The 21,017-nt window shown below is 43.2% G+C and overlaps 1 protein-coding gene across 1 annotated transcript in view; it reads left to right on the forward strand.

The window, feature by feature from the left end:
* The window catches only part of RHOH (ras homolog family member H), a 39,012-nt gene extending 18,646 nt beyond the window's left edge, over nt 1–20,366 (forward strand). Inside the window, exons 3-4 of the mRNA XM_032397720.1 lie at nt 18,798–18,911; nt 19,416–20,366. Of these exons, the coding sequence (XP_032253611.1) occupies nt 19,617–20,192 (576 nt within the window). The 5' untranslated portion in view covers nt 18,798–18,911; nt 19,416–19,616 and the 3' untranslated portion in view covers nt 20,193–20,366. The remainder of the gene's footprint in view (nt 1–18,797; nt 18,912–19,415) is intronic.
* The last annotated feature ends 651 nt before the right edge of the window (nt 20,367–21,017 follow it).

A 21,017-nucleotide genomic window follows, 5' to 3' on the forward strand; every position in this document is an offset into this window, starting at 1 on the left:
TACAAAGGATCATGAGCTATTTTTGCACCTTTTTTGGGGGGGGGGGTTACAGAGGCAATATATGCTTATGACGGAAGTTTGGAAACTGTAGATAAGCACATAAAAGAAAAAATCTATAATTGTACCAATAAGAACATTGTTAACATCTTGATATGGTTACTTACTCCTCATTCTATTTTTTTATTAAAAAATCAGGGTCATGTTGCACATAGTGTTTTGAACTTGCTTTTTTTTTTAATGTAACAATGTTGTCATACACCGTTTTCCACATTATTATGTATTTTTCTAAAATAATAAGGAATTCGATGATAAGAAGGTGTGCCTTTTTTCCCCTTTGAAAAGTTATCCTGTATGGCAAGTTGTCTTATATTTAAAGAGTAGAGACAAATGAGGGCAAAAATGAATGGAAATGGCAAGTCAATCCCACAGGGAATGTGGTTTCTGAAAGTCCCTGCTGCTAGAAACAGATTTAGGATTATACCTTCTGGTTCCAACCATGTTGATGACATCTGTGTGAAGGTACAAGAGTTGGCATCAAGGATGAACATCAAATTCCAGGTAGGAGCTGTGGATAATGTAGAGAGAGCTCCAAGGCCCTTGCCAAGAGCAGATGGTTTTCCAGCATCTGTCTCCCTGCTAGGACCTGTACTAATTGCTCCTCCATGGACAGCTGGTCCTCAATTTTTGGTTGTTTTAAGGTTGTGGGGAATGCTTTTATAAGGCTTGAGAACTTTTGCCCTTGATGTGGACATCTGGGAGGCAGTGATATGTTTTGTTTCTGTTTTGTTCAGGAAAGCCCCAAGGATAACTTAGAGAACTGAGGGAGTTGGTGGGGCCTACGTGAGTGATAATCACCTTTGGGCCCTTGGCCACCTAGTTGCTTTGCGGCCGAGGTCTGTAAATGGGCTGGGTGTATTCTCCTATCAGTCTCTGAAAACTCTCTAAGGCACTCAGTATTTGCAAGTTCTCTCTGTCACAGATTAGGCCAGTGAACTCTCCATTGTATTGGGACAGGTTTTCAGGAAAAGAGGTCCAAATTTTGTTTGTATTTTGTAGAAATCCAAGACAGCTGCTGCCGAGCACAGTCCTGAAATCAGAGACCTGGGGGCTTTATGCTTAGCTTGGCTGATGCACCCTTGCGGAGGGCCTTTTTAACATGCAGGCCTCTGAGTCAAGGTTGCGAAGTGGCGGGGGGAGGGACAAGCAAGGCAAGGCAAAAGGGAAAATCCTGGCAGCAGGGAAAGATCATCACGGCAAGAACTTGGACCTATGCCTCTTTACCTTCAACTCTGTTAGCATCTGCTCTCAAAGTAGCATGTGTTATTAGTACTTTCATAGAGACATGAAATATCAGTACTGGAGAGGCCCATCTGAGGTCAGGGCCTAATTTTACAGATGAGGCAGCTGAAGTCTGGAGAAGCTAACTGCTGTGAGCACGGTCACATGGTTAGTGGTAGAGCCAGGATTTGTGCTTTACAGTCCAGGGCTCTGTCCACTGCAGGCCACCTCTCCCTACAATACAGTCAGAAATAAGCCTAAAGCACCACACCGAGTCTCCATTTATATTTAGTATCATATTCTCAGATTTATCCGTAATTGAGGAGCAGCTCCTTAGTCCTCTATTAAAGGAATTCAGAATCAGGCAACTCAAAATCTACGGAGAAGGAAGAAGTTTCATGATATATTATTGGGTGAGAAAAGCAGCAGGGAGTATAGTATAGTAGGCTGCAGTTTGCATATTAAAAAAGAAGAATGTGAGGGGCACCTGGGTGGCTCGGTTGGTTAAGCGACTGCCTCCGGCTCAGATCATGATCCTGGAGTCCCAGGATCGAGTCCCGCATCTGCTCCCTGCTCAGCGGGGAGTCTGCTTCTCCCTCTGACCCTCCCCCCTCTCCTGTGCTCTCTGTCTCTCATTCTCTCTCTCAAATAAATAAATAAATAAACCTTAAAAAAAAAAAAGGAATGTGTGTGTATAGGATAATTACACATATGCATTCATACATGTATGCCGGTGAGTACCTGTTGTAATGTAATAGCTTTGGAAGAATGCATGAGAAACTTAATACACTGGTTGCTTTTGGGAAAATGGCCGGGAGCCATGGAGGGCAGGCATAAGAGGGAGACATATTTTCCACTCCTGTACTCTTCGGATTTTTGTTTGTTCTTAAGACTTTTCTTTCTCTCTCTCTTTATTTGAGAGAGAGAGAGACTGAGAGACTGTGTGAGCAGGGGAAGGATCGGGGGAGAGGGACAAGCAGACTCCACGCCAAATGCGGAGCCTGACGCTGGGCTCGATCTCACGGCCCTGAGATCATGACCTGAGCTGAAATCAAGAGTCGGACACTCAACTGATGGAGCCACCCAGGCACCCCACTCTTGGAGTCCTTGAATTTTACTATAGGCATGTATTAACTATTTTTAAAAAGTAAATGTAAACACATTTAAAGCTGACACGTGAGCTCAGATAAGGGAGAAAACTTAATGCTTACCGGGAGTTTCTTAAAGGTCTCATGGAGACATGGCATTTGAGCTGGGCTCTGGGTCAGGTAGAATTTTACCAGGAAAAGTCAGAGCAGGAAAGATCATATTTCAGGAGATGAGAACAGGATGCTTAAGGTCATCGAAGCAGGAAATGCAGGCAGTTTAGGGGATGCTACTACGTAGTCTGGAGAAATTGCCGCAATGGCCAGGGGGACCTGGGGACAGTGAAAGAAGAAAGGTAATGAAAGAGATGGCTGGATGGAGGTCATTTTATACTCAGTGTGGAGTAAATTGGCCCCAGTGTTCCTTTCCCACCTCACCTCCTCCCTGTGCTTCAGCCACAAAAGCCAACTCTCTATGCTCCAAATGTGCAGACCTTTCCCACACGCGTACCTGGGCACTGGCCACTTCCTCTGTGTGGTTGCCGTCTTCCAATCCTATTTTCTTTCCCTCTTCCAAGACCATTTCAAATGTCACTCCTCTCCACTCCCTCCACCCCCACTACCCCAGAGGAGGTAAGCGCTCTGTCCTCAGTGTTCTCTTGGCATTTTGAATTTACCTTTATTATAGCACTTGTCCACTTAAATTTTAACTTTTCTGTGGGGTGAAGCTGAGCATGAGGTCATTGGTATGCAGAACGTTGCTTCTTTTCTCTCTAATTTAGGATTTTATTCTCTAAGGTCCCAGCTTTATGGGACCTCATGATGATGAAGCAGGGTCATAGCTTTCTGTCTTCTCATGGCTATCACATTACCTCTCTCCATGAAGTCATTTCTCCTCTAGAAGAAAAAAAAAAGTGAGGGTCAGAGACATTATTAACTAAGTAAGAAGAAAGGTTTTTTTAAAAACCTCTAGGCCTCGTCTAAACCATATTAACATTTTCTTTATTATCTTTGTCCCCAATAGGCTCTTTTAAAATAGCCTAGTTTAAAGCCAATTAAAGGCAGATATCCTGTCATTTTTTTTCAGACTTCTATGAAATTGGAACTTAATGTTAATAGAACATTATATATGCATACGAGATGAATTAAACAGTTAAAAAAGAAAAGAATTTTGCTCTGGAGTATCCTGACAGTTTCAGGGTCATTATAGGCTTGTTTCTCCCAGTGTCTGTAAGTCCTTGATCAGAACTTGAGCATCTAGGGACTTATTTAATCCTACTATTATGTATTATGTCTGCAATATAATCCATATAAAAGTACATCTATATTCCAAAAGCAGATTTCAAAAACTTAGAAAAAGCTGTACAAACGTGTGTTCTTAGGTTATTCCTCTCTGTTCCTCTTTCTTTTAGACAACTGAGGGAATGGCTGTGGTCCACCCCCATGACAGTTTTATCTACAGAGGGACATGTATAAGAGGAGCTGAGAATTCATGGTGAGCCGGGATTTGCTCACTGGGGCACAGATACCTGTCTCTGCCTGGACCAATGCCATTCTGAGCGTTCTGGGCATTCGGGGGCACCAGAACAAGCTTGTACCTTTATTTTTCTGCATAAATGGGACCCTTTACCAAATTGTTCAACTGTTTATTTTTTTCAGTTACTAATGTTTCATGGGCGTCCTTCTTGGGCACTACATAGGGGCTGACCTAATTCTTTTCAATGCTGTATTGGATTGCACTGCATGGATATGGCAGAATTAATTTAACCACTGTCTTTTGATGGACCATTCAGTTAGTCCCAGTTCTTTTCTTGCTGTTATGAATAATGCAGCAATGCAAGTTCTTGCACATATGTCTTGGCGACGTGTGTAGGTGCAGCAGGATAATGTATTTAAAGAATGGGAATTGCCAGGTTAAAAGGTATACATATTTACAATTTTGATAGCTAGCGGCAGGGCATATCAAAGGTAGGGTGATGGAAGGGGTCTACGCCGGGGTAACAGGTAATAAGGGAACATGTTGTCTGTAGGGAATTTAGAAACAACAGTAAAACCAATGTGGGTCTGATTTTTATTATCATGATGTGCTGGCAGTGTTAAAGTCGGAGTAAGTTCTTCGTGTGTGTAGACATTGCATTAGAGCTCACTTCAGAGGCAGACTCTGATTCTCACCCTGATGGCACTCCATATTCCTGAGTTTAAATAGTAGATTAGAAATAAAGAGTGATTGCACCATGATTATAGAGACTATGAGACAACACTTGATTTACTTCAATTGTGTCGTTCTATGTGACCTCTTGGAGTTTCGTGTTTAAGTTTAAAACAGTACAGCAGCGCACAAACTGCATAGTATAATAGCTTTGATCAATGAATGCAAGTTTTAGTTCCTACATGAAACATTTTGCTGCATTTGAATAATTTAAAAATTGAAATATGTTTTTCTTTGAATTGTTACATGTTTTAAAGCTAAAGAATGGATCAAGAAAATGATTGTTCCTAACTCTTACACATTATTACTGAAACTAATTTTGTCATACAGACTAGAGCAGTTAAAAAGTGCCCAGCGCCAGGTGTCACATACACGAAGTAGGCACTGGATTCCGTCAGGTTGCCCTCTACAAAGATGTCACTCTTTGGCACGTCTCCCAATGGTGAGAGTGCCTGCTTAAGGGAGAAAACTTTTGAATGTTGTTAGAAATTAGGAATGTCCTAAGAAAGAAGTCAAGTCACTTACCAGCTGAAAAATGTCTTTCCAGCTATTCTTCCTCCTCTCCTACCTTTATTTTAGGATTGTGTCTCCATCTGTTTAGTCGGCTGTATGAAATGCTGTAGTATTTTATTTCTATCAGACCTGGAGGCTGGAAAGTCTAAGATCCTGGTGGTGGCAGGTGTCTGGGGGGGTCCTGCTTCCTGGCTCATAGACAGCACCTCCTCACTGCACCCTCACATGGTGGAAGGGGTAAAGGAGCGCTCTGGGGTCTCTTTAATAAGGGTACGAATCCCATTCGTGAAGGCCCCACCCTCATGACCTATCACCTCCAAAGGCCCTACTTTCTAAAACCATCGCCTTGGGGGTTAGATTTCAATCTATGAATTTTAAGGGGACACAAATATTCAGACCATAGCAGATTGCTTTGTTTCATCAATGTGGCAAAGGGAGATAGGCTTCCCCCAAATGAAGCAGTGGGAGGGGAGGTAGACACAGCACTATAAATGGGCTCAGAGGCTGGACTGCTGGCCGCCTGACTAGCTTATCATCTTGGGAAAGTTACTTTATTTCTCTGTGCCTTGGTTTCCCCAGCTGTAAAATGTGACAACAGTGGTACTGACCATGTAGTGTTGTTTAGTGATTGATGGGCTAATTTTCATAAAGCACATCAAACAGTGTCTGGCTGTTAGTAAGTACCATAGTGAGTGTTTATTGGTATGCTTTTCTACAAAGGGTCAGATACCCCACTAAGAACGGGAGATAGATTCTTTTTCATTGCCTTAAAGAATCCTACGAACTACGCATCATTATCCACATTTTGTTGTTCTGGTTATGTGATTGGCCCAAGGTCATACTGCTAATCAGCAATGGGAATGAGAATCTGAGACCTTGACTCCACAATCTCACCTCTTTGCAAACAATTGAAAATTGACCAATTCTTCTGTTGAACCTGAAACTAAATCACCTCACTTCATTCTGTGCTCTTGGTTAAATATCCAGAACAAAATACCTTGGCTTCTTTTATAGTCTTAGCAATTTGTACTATAAGGGTTTATCCTAATTCTAGAGAATGTCGAAAAGCTTAATGATTGTCCCTAAAGAGAGAGGATCTATCTCGAAGGAAGTTCATGAGAAAAGGAACATCTGTTTGAAAAGTATTTTTATATTAAAACTGGGAGCTCAAAAGATTGAGTAAAAAGCCACCAATTTGGAACATTGATCTATAAGCTATCTATATGTACTTTGCATTTAAAATATTAAGGAAATTAAGTATGGGATGTAGCATGTAGACATCATATATATTTGAAAAACTCCTGGGTGGATGGAAAGAGTGCTGACTCAGCTGATCCAGTTTCTGGGCCTCAAGTCAGCCCCCAGTCGCTAAACCACTGTTCTGAGCCTTGGCTTCCTCATGGGGAAACGAGTGGGTTGAACTAGATGACCTTTCAAGGCATCCAATCGTGCTAAGTTTCTTTACCCATCAGGGAACAAGCTATTTTACATTTTGTTTAGTGGTTGTTCAATGGTGGGGGAGTACCAGGAATTTGGGGGAATTCCCAGAATACATGGGCAAAAAATATATTTTTAAAAGTTTGCAACATATTTATTTAACCAAAAAGGATTAATATCTTTAATCTCTAAGGAGATTTTAAGAAATGAAGAAATAATGCTAGAGAAGTTGATAAGACAGATGACTTACAGAAGAAAAATATAACTGGCTAGTAAACAGATGAGAGAATGTTAATTTTTATTAGTCATCAATGAAATGCAAATGAGAACAAATCAAATTGGGAAATACTGAACCCAGTGATTTTGGTAGTGTGATAAAGTGAATACTCTCATACACTGCTTATGGAGTAGAAATCAGTCTAATTTTATATCTCTTTTGTTCTAATAATTGCACTCATGTCTATTTTTTTTAAAAGATTTTATTTATTTGTTTGACAGAGAGAGACACAGCGAGAGAGGGAACACAAGCAGGGGGAGTGGGAGAGGGAGAAGCAGGTTTCCCGTTTATAAGGGAGCCCGATGCAGGGCTGGATCCCAGGACCCTGGGATCATGACCTGAGCCGAAGGCAGACACTTAATGACTGAGCCACCCAGGTGCCCCCTCATGTCTATTTATACTAAAGAAACAATTGTCTATTTATACAAATTTATTTTTAGAATGTTCACCCACTGTTATTACAGTAAAATTCAGAAACAATTTAAGTGTTTCTGATTAAATAAATAATGCTACATTCATATAATGAAACATTATGCAGTCATTAAAACTCTGAAGAATCTTAATGATACAGGAAATATTAATGATGTAGATGTTAAATACAAAAAGCAAGAAGCCAATCTACATATAAAGTATGGTATTAGTTTCAGAAAAAAAAAAAAGATGCACTGAAAGAAAGAAACAGGAAAAGGTACACTAATATCTTACATCTTTTGGTTCTAGGTGGCAGTTGGTTTTGTTTTTTAGGTCCTTTAGATCATTAAGTATTTTTAAAAGTTGTAGAATGTGTATGTACTACTTTTACAATCTGAAAAAAAAAGGATATATAAAAACGATCCAGAGAAAATGAGAAGTTAGCCAGCGTGAGGGGGCCATCTCTAGTCTGATTGGATTAGCAAAGAAAAAGGGAACTGCTGGGGCGCCTGGGTGGCTCAGTCACTGAGAGTCTGACTCTTGATTTTGGCTCAGGTCATGATCTCAGAATCCTGGGATGGAGCCCTGTGTAGGCTCCCTGCTCAGCGGGGAGTCTGCTTCCCCTCTCTCTCTGCCTTTCCCCCCACTTGCTTGCACTCTCTCTCTCTCTCTCTCAAATAAATAAATCCTTAAAAAAAAAATGGGAACTGCTGTTCACCACCCATGGCTTAGGTGTGTGTGTTGAGTGATGGCGGTGATGGTGCGGGCACGGGGGGCTGGGGAAACCCTGGGGTGTGATGGTTTTCTTCATCATAGATGGTGCTTTAGAGCTGGGAGCTGGGCTTGGTGAAGGTCTACACAGATGCCAGGCAGATATCATAGTTTCACAGTAAGTAAACATCATCAGGTAGGGAGCTACTGTAGGTCAAAGGGGAAAACAAAACCCTAAAGCAGAACTTCCTGTTGCCCCCTCACCTTTGCAGACAGCAAAGACCCCCAGGGCAGAACGTCTCCCTCACTCTCAGAGTTACTTTGATTTGGGATCTGGTTTTGTGTGGGTAATAACAGTTTCACTCTTGAGTTTCCTTCTTTCTCTTTCTTTTTTTCTTTCTTTCTTGTTATTTTTTTTTTAAGATTTTATTTATTTATTTGACAGAGAGAGACACAGTGAGAGAAGGAACACAAGCACGGGGAGTGGGAGAGGGAGAAGCAGGCTCCCCACTGAGCAGGGAGCCCGATGCGGGGCTTGATCTCAGGACCCCGGGATCATGACATGAGCGGAAGGCAGACGCCTAATGACTGAGCCACCCAGGCGCCCCTCTTTCTTGTTATTTTCATTATGACTTTTTTGCTCTAATTCTGCAGAGTTGGGGCAAAGAGGGAGAAGGGGAGTCAGTGAATGTAATTATACTGGTTAGGAAGTAAAGTGTTCAGATAATCTCAAAGTAACTTCGAATATCCTTTGGCTGGAGTATTTTCTAGAAGTTGCCCTTACTTCTAGGGGGGACAGATGATGATGTCTTGTTGAGATGCAGGTAAACCTTGTACTTGAAGCTCACGTTTCTCTTTTTACGACTTGGCTGGGAATCCTAACCCAGAACCATGACTTTTCCTCCCCCAGATCCATCCCAATGGGAGGTAGGCTCGAACCCTTGGCACCGTCTACCCTGTGTCACTTGTTATTCGACACACCAGCATTCTTTCACGTACTTGAAAAAGTCGTCGTCGCATGAACTATATTTTTTGCTGATCTTTTTTTTGCGTTTTCTGTATAACTAAAGATGAGAATAAAACCACAGCTTGCACAAAATGCTATAGAAAACAAAAGATCCCACCTTTTAAAACTTCTATCATAAAAAATTTTGAACATACATAAAAGCAGGGAGAACAGACTAATATACCCCCCATGTAACTGTCATTCAACTGCAATAGTTCTCAGCATTTTCCCACTTTTATTTTGTCATCATCCTTACTTCTTGTTGTTGCTGTCTTTTCTGGAATAATCTAAAATCCCAGGCAACATATTCAATTCACCTGTCAGATAAGACTTAAAAAAATATGTATGACCACAATATGATTATCACCTAACAAAATTAGCAATAGTTCCTTAATGTCATCTAATACCCAGGCCATATGCAAACTCTCTTGAATATCTAAAAAATAGAGAAAAGGACTTAAAAAACTCTCATGAGTAAGAGGAGGGATGAGCTTGAGACGTTTGTGGGAGGAGGCCGAATTATTCAGCTTTGCTTGTCTTCTCTCCAAAAAGGAACCAGAAGCCAGAGAGAGCGCTTCTAGGAATTTTAAACAATTTCAGCTGTCTAGATCTAGAAAAGTTTTGTCTTTGGACACTGTTGGGGACTCACAGAAATTCTCTATAGCCTCAAAGGAACTCAGATCAGCCTTTTCTTTCCCTTCCATGCAAACTTAAAAAACAAAACAACACATACAGGGGCGCCTGGGTGGCTCAGTTGGTTGAACATCTGATTTCGACTCAGGTCATAATCTCAGGGTCATGAGATCCAGCGCCACGTTGGGCTCCGTGCTCAGTGGGGAGTCTGCTTGAGATTCTCTCTCCCTCTTCCTCTGCCCCTCTGCCCCCTGAGCTCTCTCTCTCTAAACAAATAAATCTTAAAAACAACAACACATACAAAGTACTTCAGAATTGCTCAAGTAACACAGGCATACTGTAGAAACACTTTAAAGAGCACATAAATGAGGAGAAGAAAATGAGATCACCTACAGTCCTAGGACTGTAGACAATCCACCTTACCATTGGTATACAGTGCTCTGGATTTTTGTCATACCTGTGGAATTATACTGTACATATCATTTTGAAACCTGCTTTTGCCCCGTTCAGCTTAGCGAGACTTTCCCCTGGTCAGTTAACATCCTTGTGCACTGCTATTTTAAAGGATATTGATCAGAGGCATAAACTAATTAATTTATCCAAGAACCACCTATTCTTACATAATTTTCTCCCTGTTATAAACAACGTAGACAAGAACACGTGTGTAACTAAATATTTCATATCGAAGTTCATGGAAGAATAAGAACTATCCTTCTGCCACCACATTCTTATCCCTTGTGATGTGGCCACACTCCCTCCCTTGGCTCTCTGGAAATCTCTCTGGCTCATCAGCAGGCATCACAGTCTGAAATACCAAACTGCCTGGTCTCCTGCAGCCCTTCCTGTTTGCCAGTGGCTTCCTCCCAGGCCACTGGGGCCTCAGCCTCTTCTCACGGAAGGGCTGGGTGTTATTCTACCTCAGGGGTGTTGCTGGGGTCCCTCTCCTCCTTTCTAGCCCCGTAGCATGCACTCTAGGTAAAGCCCTCCTGCTCCTTGCTCCCACCTCTGTATTACTCCAGGAGCCCCCTCTGATCTTTCCCCCCTTGTGATCCCTCCGCACATACCACAGGAATGAGCTCTCTGGAGCCCTGCTTTGTCTCCCATTCTGGACTCTACGTGTCAGCCCAGCTGAGCTGCTTGCCAGCCTCATTACACGTGCCCCACGTTTCTTTCTTTCACTGGTCGTGTTTCTCTTTCACTTTCATCTCTGTGCTTCTCAACTCAAGTGTTTAAAGGGTCACATTCTAATGTCCTGGTCTCTACAAAGCCTTTCTTGATTCTTGCCCATTGCAAGCAGCACTTTTTTCCTTTGTTAGCATTTTGCTTGTTCCTTCTGCAGACACAGTTGAAGTTTATGGCTTGTATCGCCTTTGGAATCTAAGTGTCCTGAGGGTGGGGCTGTGTCTCATTTAACCTGGAATCTGCTCCATTGTATGGCACGATGCCTGACACTTAGTAGGTGCTCAAAACGTCTAGGGAATAGGGACTCCTTTGAGTTAAAAAAGAACGGACTGGTAGGAGTCTATGTGCAAAAGGCCCTCTCCCCACCTAGCAACCCTCGCTGCAGCCTCCCGGAACCACTTTCCACTTCCCAAACCAAACCTGTACTTTCATGCTGCCGGGACTTTGCACATGATTCCCTCCCTCCTCCCCATGCTCTTTCTTCTTCTTTGTCAAAATCTTACTCATCCTCCACATCTGATGTCACCTTTTGAATGTAGGGTTTCCTAATCACCAGAGAATTAATTGCTCCCTCTCCCGGGGTTTAGAGGACTGGTTCATATCCACATCATCACAGCAGTCTCTATTGGTGTGTGCCTGTTTTGTTCCAGGCACTGTTTCTGACTCATGACATATGCTAGTTTATAATAATCTTACATCAACCCTTTTAGGTAGATAATAATAATAGGAGATACTTCTGTAATACTCACTCTGTGCCAGGTACCATGTTATGTGGTTTGCATTCACTGCCCCATTTAACTCCATACCACAACCTTTGTAAGGGGGGCATGATCCTTGTGGCTTATTTATAGTTGAAGAAACTAAGGCTTAGAGGGGTTAAGTACCTTTCATGAGATCACAGAGCCAGTAGTTAGTAGAGCCGGGTGGCAGTATGATTCCCGAATCCGTATTCTTAATCATTAGGCTATATTGCCTCTAATGACAAAGGAACTGAAGCCCAGAGAGGTTAAGTAACTTGCCCCGGGTCACACAGTAAGTGCCAGATGTTGGAGCCCAGCCCAAGCTTGCCTGAGGCCCGAGTCTGTGCTCCCTTTTCTTACTCCGAACCGCCTCTCTTTGTAGCAGGGGTTGTCAAACTTTTTCTGTAAAGGGCCGAATGGTAAGTATTTTAGGATTTGTGAGCCATAAGGCCTCTGTTGCAACTTTGCCTTGTAGCAAGAAAGCAGCCCTAGACAATACTGAATGAAAGAGCATGACCCCGTTCTGATAAAATGTTATTAATGGACGCAGACATTTGATTTTCATATAATTTTCAAATGTCATGAAATGATCTTTTGATTTTTTTCAATCATTAGGAAATGTAAAAACCATGCTTAATTTGCGGGCCATACAAAAACAGATGGTGCATGTGGCCTGCGGGTGAGCCGTAGTTTGACAATCTTGTTTCATAGCAGCATCACATCATAGAATGGTTAGATATGCATGCATCTGCCTCTTTGCTCTCTCTTTCCTCGAACAGTTCAGCTTGGGCCCCAAACATGCATGCCCAACTGAGAAAATATGTGTCCTTTGGTAAATGAAATTCAGGTTCCTCAGAAGAAGTTCAGAGAGCATATGACCTTCTTTGAGCATGCCCCACATGGACTGCACCCCCAGCTCCACGCAGTTTTTCAGAATATGCCTTCTATTATTACTCTGGGAAAAGCTGTGGTAGCTACATTTTCCCAGCCACCTTCGTTCTGAGGTGAGGTTCTGGTGTTCCTTGATGGTGCTCTGGGCATCTGGCTGGCTGGCGGGCCTCGTTCCTTACTTGGATCAAGCTGGGAACTCTAGACCAGTGGCGACGATCTGATTGATTATTGTGCTCCTGGGAGTGGTAGGAACCAGTCTGGGCAGGGTGGCTGGAACAGAGGAGAGGAAGGGTGCCACGCTCCCTGCTTGGCCTGTGGGTCAGAGGAGCAGGGCTCTTGGCTCAGAGGCTTCAAGGCTCAGGGCACTGAGATAATATGAAGTCTCAGTGCTTGGTGGTGCTCCCTTTTAACTCAGTTATGACGGGATGAAATAGGGTTTATAATTAGGAATGTAAATATTGCTTTAGAACTTTGATTTTGGAGAACACGGATTTAAAAGTTGTTACATGCAACTAATGAATCGTTGAACACTACATCAAAAACTCACGAGGTACTGGATGCTGGCTAACTGAAAGTAATGAAAGGGCGCCTGGGTGGCGCAGATGGTTAAGCATCTGCCTTCGGCTCAGGTCATGATCCCAGGGTCCTGGGATCGAGTCCCGCATCGGGCTCCCTGCTCCATAATAAAAAAATAAAAAATAAATAAATAAATAAATAAAATCTTTAAAAAAAATAAAACAAAATTTGCAAACCGGCATCTTGCAAGCAAAGTTTCAGAACAAAATCCATTTGAAACAGAGATGATCTTTATATAAAAATAAACTGAGGGGTAGTTGGGTGATGGATATTAAGCAGGGACTTGATGTAATGAGCACTGGGTGTTAATATGCAACTGATGAATCACTAAATTCTACCCTTGAAACTAATAATACAGTATATGTTAACTAAATTGGATTTAAATAAAAAATAAAAAAAATAAAAGAAACTGGCTGGTGCAGTCAGTGGAGCATGTGATTCTTGATCTTAGGGTTTGAGTTTGAGCCCCACGTTGGGTGTAGAGAACACTTAAAAATAAAATCTTTAAAAAAATGAATTAATTTCCTTCTTTGATTTTGAAGGGGAATTTAATCATTATTTGTAGCAATGAGAAACATGCTAAGGGGAATTACTAAAGTAGGGCTGAGAATTAGTGAAATGAACTCTTGTAAGATGAAACTCAAGATAAAACCGTACTTGAAAAGATGGTGGCTGCAAAGGCAGTAACCTCATTTAAAGTGTCTTGAAACTGGGTTTGCATAGGAAGCATGGTTGTATGTGAGATGCATGGGCTAGGGCTGGTGGAATTATAGGCCGAGGGGGACACGTGGGGCTGCTACTGCTCTGGAGTCGGACTAGTTAGGGCTCACTTTGCCCCCGCCATTTGCTTGCTATATGACCGTAGGCAAGATTCTCAAACTCCTCGAAGTCTCTACAGCTGAGAAACAGTAATTTCTATGCAGACAGCAACTGTCTTGTTTACTAGGACACCCTTAGGACATGTTTGATGCCTGCCACACAGGAAGCCCCAAACAAATGTTTCTTAAAATGAATAAAACAACTAATGAATAATACAAAGTACTTGGTACAGTCCCTGAAAGAGGCTGAATAATGTGAATAAAAGTCACAAAACAACCATTGACCCAGTAATGCCACATTTGTGAATATAATCCCCAAGAAATCATCCCACATAAAGGTAACATATATACGTATATATGCATAGATATATTTTAGATGTGAAAGAGCACAGTTGTTAATGATGGAGAAATCCTGGAGAACTAACTCAAAGACTCGGCTAACCATGGAGAATGGCTGGGCACTTAGAATTGTTGAATCAATAAGAAGCTTTTTAGCTAAAACCTGGCAAGTGTGTAGACTGCTGAAAATCAACATTTTTTTAAAAATCTGAGAAAATGTTTAGAAGATCTATGTAAGTGTATATTTATTAGAGAATGAAACTGAGTAAGAATTTGGAGTGATAACATTTAGAGATAATTACACTTTTTTCTATTAAGTTGCTTAAGAGTTTTTGAATTGGCTCCCCCCTACCCGCACCCACCCAGCCAAGGAAAAGATAGGAAATGAAGCACCCAACCCCATTGCCAGATGGGGAGCTCTCCGTGGGCTCAACCATCCGGGGCAAGGCCTGGTCTCGTTGTGGTGTCCCTGCTAGGCTGTGGAGGGGTCGCTGACAGAAGGTCCTGGCAGGAGATGGGTCACTGAAGAACACGATGCTTTCTTAATCATCTAAGTGTGTTAGACTCGTGGTAGAATCCATTTCCTTAATGAATGAATTGGCTACTGCTAGTGCAGGTCTTTTGCCCAAAGCCCTTTTGAGGAGGATGACTTTTAGATGTATCCTCTGTAATCGAGAGGCCGTCTTGGTTCATATTTTTCGAGAAAGGTAGCTGAGGATTCCATCAGCATTTTGAAATAAGCCACCTCAATCAAAGGTCAGATAACCTAGAACTCGCAATAATAATTACTTAATGATCGTCATAATTTCACCTTAGTCTTATATTGTGCTCTATTGTTCTGAACGGGCTGTCTGTCTCACAGAATAAGCAAGAGAGTATTGCTAAACGTACAGTTGTGTACAAGTACAAACACAAATTGTTGCTGTGTTGGTATAATTTCCACCTGATCCTCTTCCTGCAAGGAAGGTAAGGCAGGTCTTATTCCGGGTTTATAGAGGAGGGATTAGCTCAAGAGGGCTAACTACTTTATCAGGATGTGATGATGGCTACCTGACAGGTCGGTGGGGATAGATTATGACAACACAGAGGGGACGGCGCCTGATCTAGCAGCAGTTCAGCTCATCAGAGAACCTTTTCAAGAAGGGGTGGGAGTTGGGGGGTGAGTGAAGGGAAAGGTCTTTGCCCGCAAATAGAGAAGCACAGAGTAGGTCCGAAGAAAGATTAGGAGGGAAGAATGGGTATCTATTAGTTGGGAGGGGACTCGAGGCCAGACTGAATCCTGGATTTCCTACTGGGTAGCCCTCAGCTTTCCAGAAGATGAAGTGGATCAGGGCGCCTCGTCCCTATGCCCTCCCTCTCGTCTGCCTTTGTCCTTCTGCTGCAGTGGACAGAAGCTCCCTCCTTATACCGTTGCCCTTGGGGGATGAAGCCTCGCTCCCATCTTCCCTCTGTGTGAGACCCATCCAGGCCCCTTGAAGGTATACTTTCTGTGAAAATGGTGAAAAAAGGAGAAAGGGAGACAGAACTCAAGTTCCTGAGAACTGAGAGCTTCTGAGATTGAAGGTGCATTGATTCTCGCGTGACTGAAGTCCTCATAGGGTCACTTAGTGGCCTCCCTCATGATGCCATTTGAGTTCACACTCAGAAACTCTTCTGCGTGGAGAGACATATAATGGGGGCCCCCCTGCCGATTAGCCGCTGGTGCAGCACCACAGAAAAACTGCATCTGTTTTTCACTGACAGGCCCTTTTAGGGAGAATTTCTCATTTTAGGAGAAATTCCACTGAAAGCAAGCCCATCAACCTTCCAGAATGACGATGGGACCCACAAGGGCTCTTTTGTGGGTACATGTGACACGCCAACTGGTGATGATCTGTCATGTCTATATAGGGTAGTGCTCTAACCTGGACCGGAGGCCCTCCCCTCCCCTCTCCCAGCTCCATATTTAGCCATCTGCTGAAGGCTACGCGTGACATCGAGGTTTATCATTTTTTTACTGCCACAGAACAACACAGAAATTTAGGTTCTTGTATTCACTGAGGTAGGTAATGAAGGTTTCTCCTTTGGCCTCAGTTTTAATAGACTGCAGAGAAAGCTAATCTTGTCTCACCACTTTACAATTTGGGAAACTGAGGCCCTGAGAGCTGATTTGATGTGTCTCTTAGTGCTAGAGCTGGCTGGGAATGAAGGTCATTGACTTTTGGCAGGTTGGTAGGTGGCAAGGCTCAGATAGGAATTTCTTTGTTCACATCATATTTTTGTTTTCATGCTACAAGAAGAAATCCCCCCTTTTTGGGTCCTCATGGCTTGGTGTAAGGTATACAGGGCAGTCTTGGGCAGAGAAACCTCTATAGCGCTGCTTTTAATTCCCCACTTGTAATTAATCATTGTTTAGCATTGTATTTCATAATTATTATCTAACAATGATATTAATATTAAGGACTACTTACTGTAGGCTTGCTATGTGTTGACTATGTACATACAGTATGTTCATATTATGCACTATGCTAGGGATTTTATACATCTAAGCATACTTAGTAGTCTCAGCAACCCGGTGCTGTAGATGTTATTACACTGATTTACAGAGGAGGAAACAGAGACTTAGGGAGGTTAAGAAACTCTGTTAAGGTTGTTGCATAGGTGGTTGGTTGGGAGCTAGGATTCGATTCCAGATCCACCCAAATTTAAAGTTGGTGTTCTTGCCTTGTTCTTGCCTCATTGTCTTCTTGTTGCAGGGACTTACTCAGGAAATTTGGCTTTTACTCAGTCAATCTATTAGAAAGATTTTATTTAATAACCAAAAGCCTGACACATGGACATTTTTTCCTAGTTCCAGTCCTGCTCCACTGGCATCAAAATAAAACTCAAAAATGTCCTAAAAGGTCTTGGCTCTGAACCAAGTAATGAGGGGGTCACAAACGCACATATTTAAGTCATCTGAGATCTAAAGGGCTAAAGTCTGAGACCTGACAGAGCCCCCCAAGGAGACCTTGCTCAAAGGTCTGGTAACAAAGAGGTAGGTATCCAGGACCATGGTACATGAAAGTGACCCATTGTGAGTCTTAAGACAGAGTCTACCCAAACATTTGACATCCCAACCCCCGTGCCATGGACATTCAATATAGGGCATTTTATTTTTTTATTTTAATTTTTTTTAGAGAGAGAGTGCACACACACGGGCGTGAAGAGTGGTGGGGGGAGGGGCAGAGGGAGAGGGAGAGAGAGAATCTTAGGCAGGCTCCCCGCTGAGCGGGGAGTCCCACTAGGGGCTCGATCCCAGGACCCTGAGGTCATGACCTGAACCGAAATCAAGAGTCTGATGCTTAACTGACTGAGCCACCCAGGCACCTCAATATTTGGCATTTTAAATAAATAGTAGTGGAAATACATAACATAATGGTTCCCTATAGGTCCCATGTGCCAGGTTCTGTGCTAAGACAGACTCTCCACATGCGGAATACTTACAATAATTGCATGAAGAGGTACTTTTCTTATTCTCATTTTTATGAAGAAACCAGGACTCCCAGAGGTTAAGTAACTTGGCCAAGATCACCCAGCTCACATGTCGTTAAAAAATGAATATGTGAAAATCATGTGAATTACGCATTTGATTAACTCATTTGCAAAGGCTATTATGTCATTAAACAGAGACTATGGGTTGATAAGAATAAAGATTTCTTGGAAGGGAATGGCAGGATTTAGAGGAGTTATTTTTTAAAAATTATGTTTTGAGGCGTGCCTGGGTGGCTCAGTCAGTTAAGCGGCCAGCTCTTGGTTTCAGCTCAGGTCATGATCTCAGGGTCCTGGGATCGAGCCCTGCATGGGGCTCTGTGCTCAGCGGGGAGTCTGCTTGAGGATTCTCTCTCTCCTTCTCCCTCCACCCCTACCTCCCCCCTCTAAAATAAATAAATAAATCTTTTAAAAAAATTATGTTTTGAGGCAGACCTGTACATTGCTTTACATGTGACAAGTCAGGAATATCGTCAGTGGGGAAGCTTTATAAGCCCAGATTGTCTTAATAACCTTTATTCTGAATTTTGGTCTGAAAGACCTTTCCTTTATCTGAAGCTGGGCTGGCCTGCATGACGTCCCTCGGCAGACGGGACACTGTCTCCAAGGCTGATCTCATCGTCTGGAGCTCTCACACCTGCAGGGAATGAGAATTTATTTGACCCTTTCACGAAATGCAGATGCTGTCATATTTATGCTGCCCTGTTTAAGTGGCAGGCACTGAATAATTCAGGGTTGCTTTTAAGCAAGTTATTTTGTATCACCAGGGCCCCGCAGAATTCCTGATACATAGGTAGCTGTTGCGAAACGTTGGGAAAAAAGAGCTAATTTACTCCCCACAACATCTCTGAGAAGCCATTCCTCAGTTCGTGGCATTCTTGCAGATGTGTACACTGAGGCTTGGAGATGAAATCACGTGCTCAAAGTGAGGTCATCGTATCAGTTATGGAGCTTGATTTCAGGTGCAGAAAATGCAAAGGACGGTGCCGTTTCTATTACATCTGTAGCCAGTTTTTGGCAAAACCTCAAGAGAAAAACCACAGCGAATTTTTAGAGTTCTGGTGATTTCTTTTCTCTGACCTCAGCATGAATTCCACATAAGCCGAGGACTGGCTGATTGATCAATACATGAAGGGATGTGCTTATATGGTCACTCTAATTTATCCTTCTCTTTCTTGCAGTTCCCAAAGCAGCTGGGATCCATTAGAACCTGAAGCTGCTGTCTGCGTCTTCCCCACCTCAGTGGAGCCGAAGGTAACAGAGAGCTGTTTGAGAGCCAGCATTCAACCCATCAGGTTGCTATTGAGGTCTTTTTCATGTTGATATCAGAGCAGTCGCTGGTGTTTTTATCACTAGGCTGATTTAGAGATAAAACCAGCTTCTGCTTCATGACTGGGTGGAGTTGTGGGCGTCTGGGCTGGGGTATGTGCACAGCTTTCCTCACCAAAGGGGAGAGTGATTGGACAGTGGGTTGGACGGCTACACCGAGGAGAGCCCCGTGTTTAATCAGCGTGCCAATGAGGAAGCTCCCTGTCTTTAAAAAGGGAAAGGGGCGCCTGGGTGGCTCAGTTGGCTGAGCATCCGACTCGATTTTGGCTCGGGTCATGATCTCAGGGTCGTGGAATCGAACCCCGCATCAGGCTCGTGCTGAGCATGGTTCCTGCTTGGGATTCTTTCTCCTCCTCTGCTCTTCCCCGCTGCCCCCACTTGCAAGAGCTCTCTCTCTAAAAAAAAAAAAAAAAAAAAGGAAAAAAAAAGACTCAATCTCCACCCTCCCCCCCCTTTTCTTTCTGTTGCAGTTGAAGACTGGCTTTTGGAGGTTTTCAATGTAGATCGTGTGTCTCCCTCGGATGGACTGGGAGAATTGCTGCCCGGGGCCCTGAGAACACAACCTTCTCCGGGTTTCATTCCTTGCGGTGAATGGCCTTGGCCTCAGCAGCCCACTGAGGGCCCCTTCACTTGGGATTCTGAACTTGTAACTAGGACTCCAGGCTGGGAAGATGCTGAGTTCCATCAAGTGTGTGTTGGTGGGAGATTCAGCTGTGGGGAAAACCTCCCTGCTGGTGCGCTTCACTTCAGAGACCTTCCCTGAGGCCTACAAGCCCACGGTGTATGAGAACACAGGTGTGGACGTCTTCATGGATGGCATCCAGATCAGCCTGGGCCTCTGGGACACAGCGGGTAATGACGCCTTCCGAAGCATCCGCCCCCTGTCCTACCAGCAGGCCGACGTGGTGCTGATGTGCTACTCCGTGGCCAACCAGAACTCTTTCCTGAACCTGAAGAACAAGTGGATTGCCGAAATCAGGAGCAACTTGCCCTGCACCCCCGTGCTGGTGGTGGCCACCCAGACGGACCAGCGGGAGATGGGAACCCACAGGGCCTCCTGCATCAGTGCCATGGAAGGGAAAAAACTGGCCCAGGAAGTGAGAGCGAAGGGCTATCTGGAGTGCTCGGCCCTCAGCAACAGGGGGGTTCAGCAGGTGTTCGAGTGTGCTGTCCGGACTGCTGTCAACCAAGCCAGGAGACGCAACAGAAGGAGGTTCTTCTCCATTAACGAGTGCAAGATCTTCTAGCCTCCCAGAGACTCCGCCCACACTCCTTTGCTCCCCGCAAAGACTCCCGGGGATGGGGAGAGCAGGCAAGCCAGCAAGGACTGATGCTCTTTCTAGGTATGTCCGTCACAGCACTTCCCTTAGGATACCGTCGCTGATGACGCTTGGCCACTGGCTGTTTTTATGAAATACACTCTACAAATGAAAACCTCTTGCCCAGTCCGATTAGAAGGTTCTATAATGAAGATTTCCTTCTTTGATTAAAAAAAACAAAATAGTCTCCATCATTTTGGACAATGAAGTGAGTTTTTCCAAGAATTCCATATTTAAAGACAGGTTTTATTTAAATGATAACACAATGTCTAGCTCTTGTATATAATTAGTTTTTACATTTGGAAAGTCTTTCCCTACATGGTCCCAAACACAAACTGCTGTATGAGTGACATAACCCTCTGGGGGCTCTGCCAGAGCCTTGCAGTGTTTTCCCCCATGTAGTGATTTTGTGGAGACCACTTGCCCGCTAGATATTCCTAGGTAATCAAATTTTAAAATGACCATGGCCGGATCCTTGCAATTACTTTTCCATCCACCTGTTATTCAGAGTTGTATATAAAATACAGTTCAATAACATAAAATTCTTTAATGCTGCCTGATTAAAAATTTAAATTTTAAACAGTTGTCACTAGATTTCTCTATAATTATATATATATATTTTTAAAAAAGCGTTTCTTATTTATGATCTTACCTTTTACCCAAAGAAGTCTAATTGTGCACTAAGCATTCCTCCCTCATTCACCAAAATAGACAGAAGGGAAACCTTCCAGGTAGGGAATCAGAACGGAATGG

The sequence above is a fragment of the Phoca vitulina genome, unplaced genomic scaffold (assembly GCF_004348235.1).
Source record: "Phoca vitulina isolate PV1807 unplaced genomic scaffold, GSC_HSeal_1.0 scaffold3, whole genome shotgun sequence".
Lineage (NCBI taxonomy): Eukaryota > Metazoa > Chordata > Mammalia > Carnivora > Phocidae > Phoca > Phoca vitulina.